At 51.4% G+C, this 8,906-nt stretch overlaps 2 protein-coding genes across 2 annotated transcripts in view; one reads left to right on the top strand and one right to left on the bottom strand.

Moving 5' to 3' along the window:
- Positions 1 to 8,906, bottom strand: part of crebbpb (CREB binding lysine acetyltransferase b) — a gene marked incomplete at its 5' end in the record, with an annotated part of 104,490 nt that overhangs the window by 21,722 nt on the left and 73,862 nt on the right. The window contains 3 exon segments of the mRNA XM_084462351.1: positions 2,001 to 2,089; positions 8,333 to 8,406; positions 8,409 to 8,571. Coding sequence (XP_084318477.1) covers positions 2,001 to 2,089; positions 8,333 to 8,406; positions 8,409 to 8,571 — 326 coding nt within the window.
- Positions 8,872 to 8,906, top strand: part of LOC311328370 (adenylate cyclase type 9-like) — a gene marked incomplete at both ends in the record, with an annotated part of 7,613 nt that continues 7,578 nt past the window's right edge. Inside the window, one exon of the mRNA XM_084462348.1 lies at positions 8,872 to 8,883. Coding sequence (XP_084318474.1) covers positions 8,872 to 8,883 — 12 coding nt within the window. The remainder of the gene's footprint in view (positions 8,884 to 8,906) is intronic.

Below are 8,906 nucleotides of genomic sequence, written 5' to 3' on the forward strand. Positions count from 1 at the left end.
TAATAGTAGTAGTAGTAGTGGTAGTGGTAGTAGTAGTAGTAATAGTAGTAGTAGTAGTAGTAGTAGTAGTAATAGTAGTAGTAGTAATAGTAGTAGTAGTAATAGTAGTAATAGTAGTAATAATAGTAGTAGTAGTAATAGTAGTAGTAGTAATAGTAGTAATAGTAGTAATAGTAGTAGTAGTAGTAGTAGTAGTAGTAGTAGTAGTAGTAGTGGTAGTAGTAGTAGTAGTAGTAGTAGTAGTAGTAGTAATAGTAGTAGTAATAGTGGTAGTAGTAGTAGTAATAGTAGTAGTAGTAGTAGTAATAGTAGTAGTAATAGTAGTAGTAGTAGTAATAGTAATAGTAATAGTAGTAGTAGTAGTAGTAGTAGTAGTAGTAGTGGTAGTGGTAGTGGTAGTGGTAGTAGTAGTAGTGGTAGTAGTAGAAGTAGTAGTAGTAGTAGTAGTAGTAGTAGTAGTGGTAGTAGTAGTAGTAGTAGTAGTAGTAGTAATAGTAGTAGTAGTAGTAGTAGTAGTAGAGGTAGTAGTAGTAGTAGTAGAGGTAGTAGTAATAGTAATAGTAGTAGTAGTAGTAGTAGTAGTAGTAGTAGTAGAGGTAGTAGTAGTAGTAGTAGTAGTAGAGGTAGTAGTAGTAGTAGTAGTAGTAGTAGTAGTAGTAGTAGTAGTAGTAGTAGAAGTAGTAGTAGTAGTAGTAGTAGTAGTAGTAGTAGTAGTGGTAGTAGTAGTAGTAGTAGTAGAAGTAGTAGTAGTAGTAGTGGTAGTAATAGTAGTAGTAGTAGTAGTAGTGGTAGTAATAGTAGTAGTAGTAGTAGTAGTGGTAGTAGTAGTAGTAGTAGTAGTGGTAGTAGTAGTGGTAGTAGTAGTAGTAGTAGTGGTAGTAGTAGTAGTAGTAGTAGTAGTAGTAGTAGTAGTAGTAGTAGTGGTAGTAATAGTAGTAGTAGTAATGTCATGTAAAATACATAAATAAACATATATATGAAAGGCATGTTTTGAGGCAGGCCTATTCAAGCAGCTTGAGGTGCGCAGGTGAGAGGCAGGAAGATGAGAACGCTTCAGACTCAGGGGCTGGGGCAGTAGAACATCTACATGCCCGGGTGGGGGCTGGGGCAGTAGAGCATCTACATGCCCGGGTGGGGGCTGGGGCAGTAGAGCATCTACATGCCCGGGTGGGGGCTGGGGCAGTAGAGCATCTACATGCCCGGGTGGGGGCTGGGGCAGTAGAGCATCTTCATGCCCGGGTGGGGGCTGGGGGAGTAGAGCATCTACATGCCCGGGTGGGGGCTGGGGCAGTAGAGCGTCTACATGCCCGGGTGGGGGCTGGGGCAGTAGAACATCTACATGCCAGGGTGGGGGCTGGGGCAGTAGAGCATCTACATGCCAGGGTGGGGGCTGGGGCAGTAGAGCATCTACATGCCCGGGTGTCGTAGGTGACGGGGAGGAACCCAAACAAGGAACAACACAAAGCAGCACGCAAGTATGGAACGGTGCTCCTCGTTTACTAACCCAGGAACTGGAACCTATTCTTTCTTTAGTCTTTCGCAAAAAAAACACTAATTATATATATATGTATATGTATATATATGTAATTCCCGACAGCGCAGTTCAATTGTAAAACACATTGTCCGGGGAGGAATATTAAGATGCCAGGAGATCCTTGGGTTAAATAGCTGCACTGAATGGAGCTGCAGTGCATGGGAATGGGCTGTGGAGCTGCAGTAGCCGCTACTGGACAGGAGGGGGCGCAGTAGAGCCGATCTGACGGACGGGCAGTCCAAGCGCAAGCCTAGGAGCAGGCGTGTTCTGTCACACGCTCACGCCCACCGTGTTCCCCAAACCTCGAAAAAGGAATTTTGCCGATTTCTGGCGTCGGGTCTATTTGAGATATGTTGTTCTGTTTCAGCTGCGAGGGCCCCGTTCCATTCCCAGCCCCTGCTGCCTCACCTCACCTCCTCAGCCCGCGGTCTCCCCCCTCACCTGGCCCAGCCCGGGGGGGTCTTACCTGTTCTGGTAGCTGTAGTACGTCCCGTCTCTAGAGATGGTGCAGAGCTGTTTGCCGTAGCAGCACAGCGTCTGGGGAGAGAACTCGTACTGGAGAGAGACACACAAAGAGACACAAACACAGAGGGAATATCAGCGCTCAACTCATCCAACACATACTACATATAATAATGAGCATATTTGTCAAATAGACCAAGCGTGAGTAATTCTGTTACTATGAAAGGTGTGTGTGTGTGTGTGTGTGTGTGTGTGTGTGTGTGTGAGCCCTCAGCCCACTCAACGTGAGAGGAGAGAGGCGCCGTTCGTTCAACTAGAAGGGCTTTATTGATTGTTCTTTTATAGAATGTATGTATAATGTCACTTTGAAAGTGATGCTTTAGCCTCCCTCCAAATGACTGACTAGCATCAATCTAAGCGCTCTGTTATTGGAGACGGTGTTACTGGTAATACCGCTGTTGTCATGTTAGATGGTGTGAAGAAATCCACACTGTGGCATCCCACTCTTCACTTTATTAAATACAGACACCAATCCAATGACTAGGAGACTGACAGTCTGCCTCCCCTCTCCCTAGTGCCTCTCTCTCTCTCTCTCCTATCTTCTAACCAGGTCCAGTGGATGCCCCAATGTCACCAGCAGACCTCCCGGAGTCCGATAGATACCCCCGTGTCTGCTGTGGATGTCGTAGCATGTCCTCTCTCCTATGATGCTTTTTTAGCCTCTCCTACTCTGAAATGTAATTTAATGTATTGCTTTATAAATGTTCTCAGCCGGTAGACAAACATACTCCAGGAGCTTGCTCGAACGCCTTGTTGAGAGGGGTCAGGGAAGAATTTGTACAGCTCACTTATCTGGCCCCCGGGTGATTACTGTTTTTTTGCTTCCCTCTGGAATATGTAGAGAGTGGGTCGTATGCCCACCTCCCTTGTTCTCTGTAAAGCGCATTGTGTTGCCTCTGGGTATGAAATGCGCTCTACAAATAAAGCTTTGATTGATTGATTGATTGACAATTCCCTAGTTTATGTACCTGTATGGCCCAAGTCCTTAGTTCTTTCATTCCACTATTCCTGAGGCGCCAGGCTATTGTCAGATTTCAATTAAGTTGCTTGGCACGTTTAATACATTGGCTAGCATGTTGGATAGCTTATAATTGGTCATTTAAAACTACTTTAAATGTGTTAATGCCATTGAAATAGCTGAATGCCTTTAATAGTTTATAGGGAGCCTTAATACCTTTAACAGTTGATAGGGATGCATTCATCCAGCCATTCCAGTAAAGGAACGACATCTATGATGTATTTCCACACTACCGAGGTGCAGATATAGTAGGTCATCACGCTAAATCCCATCAACAGCAAATATGACCTGTCTAAAGATGGCCGACCACATCACTCATCATTTAATGCAGTCAATTACAGAAATAGCCTAATTATGTACAAAGCAAGACTGTGTAGCCTACTATAGAAATGATCGATTGAATGAACGAAGAATGAATGTAGGACATTCTATGATTTCAGAGGAACCATAAGTCGTGAATTTTGGCAAGTAGTGGTACAATGACTAGGCTACCTACGTTTAACGCCACTATTAAAGTCTCTTAGGATGAAGGGATCTGCTGTATGACTAATGTAAACGATGTCCCACCCTATACAGGTCCTTCCTCAACAGGTCACGACATGGAACAGCTTTCCATTATCTAGGCGTTCGAGGGAGATGCCTGAGTAATAAAGCCGTGTCTAATCGTGCCTGTTGGGTTGGTTGACGCTCATAAAATGATATCGCCATTCTTTCATTTATATCCCATCTTCATAGTTTCATTCAGCGTCTACTTTAGAACATGTTTTGGGCTTCTGGATCAGAACAAGTTATGTTGTTTTCAGAAACGGACGCTGGAAACGGACTTCCCTTGCCAGAGTCCAAAAAAATAATCAAAATAATTATGAATTCATTTGACTCCTTTTAGCTTATATTAAATACTATGAGTTGTTTATAGTATGATTCACTGGGTGTGCTTGTTAACTTGTTTAAATAGCCTATAGATGATCTTATTATTCCCGTTTACTCTGTGAAAGACCTGGTATTGCATCATATGGTATTACTTGGTGTGAGGAACCCAGACGATGCTGATCCTTTACCAACAAAACAGACCTGGAAACTCTAACCCTAACCCTAACCCCAACCCTAACTCTAACCCCAACCCTAACTCTAACCCCAACCCTAACTCTAACCCCAACCCTAACTCTAACCCCAACCCTAACTCTAACCCCAACCCTAACTCTAACCCCAACCCTAACTCTAACCCCAACCCTAACTCTAACCCCAACCCTAACTCTAACCCTAACCCTAACTCTAACCCCAACCCTAACTCTAACCCCAACCCTAACTCTAACCCCAACCCTAACTCTAACCCCAACCCTAACTCTAACCCTAACCCTAACCCTAACCCCAACCCCAACTCTAACCCTAACCCCAACCCTAACTCTAACCCCAACCCTAACTCTAACCCCAACCCTAACTCTAACCCCAACCCTAACTCTAACCCCAACCCTAACTCTAACCCCAACCCTAACCCTAACTCTAACCCCAACCCTAACCCAAACAACCTAACGCTTGGACATGGACATGTAGTTCTTACATTACAGATTTACAGGGAAAAATGGAATTTGAAAACCATTTGACTGAGCAGCTGCCATGACACCATGTTACCATCATTGTTCAGAGCATTTCATTCTTCTGAAAAGTTTCAATCCTTTCCAACTGGCCTTTTAGTTTAGTAAACTGTTTGATTTGTTGATCAGATAAACAAGTCTCACTTCAGTTTTGTGTAAAATCATGCGTGTGGAAAGAGTGAACATGAACACAGCCACGGAGTCACAGGGTGACCTCTGCCCCTAAACCATGTCCCCCGTCTCTGACCCTAAACCATGTCCCCCGTCTCTGACCCTAAACCATGTCCCCCTAAACCATGTCCCCCGTCTCTGACCCTAAACCATGTCCCCCGTCTCTGACCCTAAACCATGTCCCCCGTCTCTGACCCTAAACCATGTCCTCCGTCTCTGACCCTAAACCATGTCCCCCGTCTCTGCCCCTAAACCATGTCCCCCGTCTCTGACCCTAAACCATGTCCCCCGTCTCTGACCCTAAACCATGTCCCCCGTCTCTGCCCCTAAACCATGTCCCCCGTCTCTGACCCTAAACCATGTCCCCCTAAACCATGTCCTCCGTCTGACCCTAAACCATGTCCCCCTAAACCATGTCCCCCTAAACCATGTCCCCCTAAACCATGTCCCCCGTCTCTCCCCCTAAACCATGTCCCCCTAAACCATGTCCCCCTAAACCATGTCCCCCTAAACCATGTCCCCCGTCTCTCCCCCTAAACCATGTCCCCCGTCTCTCCCCCTAAACCATGTCCTCCGTCTCTCCCCCTAAACCATGTCCCCCGTCTCTGCCCCTAAACCATGTCCTCCGTCTCTCCCCCTAAACCATGTCCCCCGTCTCTCCCCCTAAACCATGTCCTCCGTCTCTCCCCCTAAACCATGTCCCCCGTCTCTGCCCCTAAACCATGTCCCCCGTCTCTGCCCCTAAACCATGTCCCCCGTCCCCCGTCTCTGCCCCTAAACCATGTCCCCCGTCTCTGCCCCTAAACCATGTCCCCCGTCTCTGCCCCTAAACCATGTCCCCCGTCTCTGCCCCTAAACCATGTCCCCCGTCTGACCCTAAACCATGTCCCCCTAAACCATGTCCCCCGTCTCTGACCCTAAACCATGTCCCCCGTCTCTGACCCTAAACCATGTCCCCCGTCTCTGACCCTAAACCATGTCCCCCGTCCCCCGTCTCTGACCCTAAACCATGTCCCCCGTCCCCCGTCTCTGACCCTAAACCATGTCCCCCGTCTCTGACCCTAAACCATGTCCCCCGTCTCTGACCCTAAACCATGTCCCCCTAAACCATGTCCCCCGTCTCTGACCCTAAACCATGTCTCTGACCCCTCAGCGGCAGAGCCATCCCGCCATCTCCCTGTCTCTCTCCTCCTCTCCCTGCCTCTCCTCCTCTCCCTGTCTCTCTCCTCCTCTCCCTGTCTCTCTCCTCCTCTCCCTGCCTCTCTCCTCCTCTCCCTGCCTCTCCTCTCTCTTCCTCTCCCTGCCTCTCTCCTCCTCTCCCTGCCTCTCTCCTCCTCTCCCTGCCTCTCCTCTCTCCTCCTCTCCCTGTCTCTCTCCTCCTCTCCCTGCCTCTCCTCTCTCCTCCTCTCCTCTCACCTCCTCTCCCTGCCTCTCCTCCTCTCCCTGCCTCTCCTCCTCTCCCTGCCTCTCTCCTCCTCTCCCTGCCTCTCTCCTCCTCTCCCTGCCTCTCTCCTCCTCTCCCTGCCTCTCTCCTCCTCTCCCTGCCTCTCCTCCTCTCCCTGTCTCTCTCCTCCTCTCCCTGCCTCTCTCCTCCTCTCCCTGTCTCTCTCCTCCTCTCCCTGCCTCTCTCCTCCTCTCTCCTCCCTCTCTCCTCTCTCCTCCTCTCCCTGCCTCTCTCCTCCTCTCCCTGCCTCTCTCCTCCTCTCCCTGCCTCTCTCCTCCTCTCCCTGCCTCTCTCCTCCCTCTCTCCTCTCTCCTCCTCTCCCTGCCTCTCTCCTCCCTCTCTCCTCTCTCCTCCCTCTCTCCTCTCTCCTCCTCTCCCTGCCTCTCTCCTCCTCTCCCTGCCTCTCTCCTCCTCTCTCCTCCCTCTCTCCTCTCTCCTCCTCTCCCTGCCTCTCTCCTCCTCTCTCCTCCTCTCCCTGCCTCTCTCCTCCTCTCTCTTCCTCTCCTCCTCTCCCTGTCTCTCACCTCCTCTCCCTGCCTCTCTCCTCCTCTCCCTGCCTCTCTCCTCCTCTCCCTGCCTCTCCTCTCTCCTCCTCTCCCTGCCTCTCTCCTCCTCTCCCTGCCTCTCCCCTCTCCTCCTCTCCCTGCCTCTCCTCTCTCCTCCTCTCCCTGCCTCTCTCCTCCTCTCCCTGCCTCTCTCCTCCTCTCCCTGCCTCTCTCCTCCTCTCCCTGCCTCTCTCCTCCTCTCCCTGCCTCTCCTCTCTCCTCCTCTCCCTGCCTCTCTCCTCCTCTCTCTGCCTCTCTCCTCCTCTCCCTGTCTCTCTCCTCCTCTCCCTGCCTCTCTCCTCCCTCTCTCCTCTCTCCTCCTCTCTCCTCCTCTCTCCTCCTCTCCCTGCCTCTCTCCTCCTCTCCCTGCCTCTCTCCTCCCTCTCTCCTCTCTCCTCCTCTCTCCTCCTCTCCCTGCCTCTCTCCTCCTCTCTCCTCCTCTCCTCCTCTCCCTGTCTCTCTCCTCCTCTCCCTGCCTCTCTCCTCCTCTCTCCTCCTCTCCTCCTCTCCCTGTCTCTCTCCTCCTCTCCCTGCCTCTCTCCTCCTCTCTCCTCCTCTCCCTGCCTCTCTCCTCCCTCTCTCCTCTCTCCTCCTCTCCCTGTCTCTCTCCTCCCTCTCTCCTCTCCCTGTCTCTCTCCTCCTCTCCCTGCCTCTCTCCTCCTCTCCCTGCCTCTCTCCTCCTCTCCCTGTCTCTCTCCTCCTCTCCCTGTCTCTCTCCTCCTCTCCCTGTCTCTCTCCTCCTCTCCCTGCCTCTCTCCTCCTCTCCCTGCCTCTCTCCTCCTCTCCCTGCCTCTCTCCTCCTCTCCCTGCCTCTCTCCTCCTCTCCCTGCCTCTCCTCTCTCCTCCTCTCCCTGCCTCTCTCCTCCTCTCCCTGCCTCTCCTCCTCTCCCTGCCTCTCTCCTCCTCTCCCTGTCTCTCTCCTCCTCTCCCTGCCTCTCCTCTCTCCTCCTCTCCCTGTCTCTCTCCTCCTCTCCCTGCCTCTCTCCTCCTCTCCCTGCCTCTCCTCTCTCCTCCTCTCCCTGTCTCTCTCCTCCTCTCCCTGCCTCTCTCCTCCTCTCCCTGCCTCTCTCCTCCTCTCCCTGCCTCTCCTCTCTCCTCCTCTCCTGCCTCTCCTCCTCTCCCTGCCTCTCTCTCCTCTCCCTGCCTCTCTCCTCCTCTCCCTGCCTCTCTCCTCCCTCTCTCCTCTCTCCTCCTCTCCCTGTCTCTCCTCCTCTCCCCTCTCTCCTCCTCCTCCCCTGCCTCTCCTCCTCTCCTCCTCTCCCTGTCTCTCTCCTCCTCTCCCTGCTCTCCTCTCTCCTCCTCTCCCTGCCTCTCCTCTCTCCTCCTCTCCCTGCCTCTCTCCTCCTCTCCCTGTCTCTCTCCTCCTCTCCCTGCCTCTCTCCTCCTCTCCCTGCCTCTCTCCTCCTCTCCCTGCCTCTCTCCTCCTCTCTCCTCTCTCCTCCTCTCTCCTCCCTCTCTCCTCTCTCCTCTCTCCTCTCTCCTCTCTCCTCCTCTCTCTCCTCTCACCTTGCGTCCGCAGCAGTAGCCCAGGCCCTGCATGACGGGGTCGATCTCGGACTCGAACACCTCGGCCAGCTTGAGCAGTACTTGTAGACGCGCGACGTCTTGCGGTTGTAGAGCCAGGCGTTGTTGAACATGCGCCAGATGTCGTCCACGTACTGCCAGGGCTCCTGGTACTGGCCCGTGTCCAGCTTGCGCTTGATGGTGGACAGGTCGATGGGGGTCTTCACGATGTCAAAGTAGTCCTGGGGGGAGAGGGGGGAGGGGGGGGGGGGGGTGATGGTGAGAATGGTGTGTGAATGCAAGTGTGCGTGCTGTGATGGATTTTAACTGATATAGTCAAAAAGATTTACCAAGATTCGCTCAAACAGGTTAAGTCTGGTTTATTGAGAAAACATACGAGCGCAAGGACTTCCTGGACAACGCACATGAGTGGTATCCCAAAGAAGTGCCGCCTCTTGGTCAGCGCGGCCTTTATTCTCAAGCAAAACACAGGTATGGCGCTTTGAGGATGTGATTGGCTAACCCATTGTACGTCATATGAAATGGCAGGCGTGGTCGAGAATGCGTGGTCGAGAAT

The sequence above is a fragment of the Borostomias antarcticus genome (assembly GCF_949987555.1).
Source record: "Borostomias antarcticus genome assembly, contig: scaffold_155, whole genome shotgun sequence".
NCBI lineage: Eukaryota > Metazoa > Chordata > Actinopteri > Stomiiformes > Stomiidae > Borostomias > Borostomias antarcticus.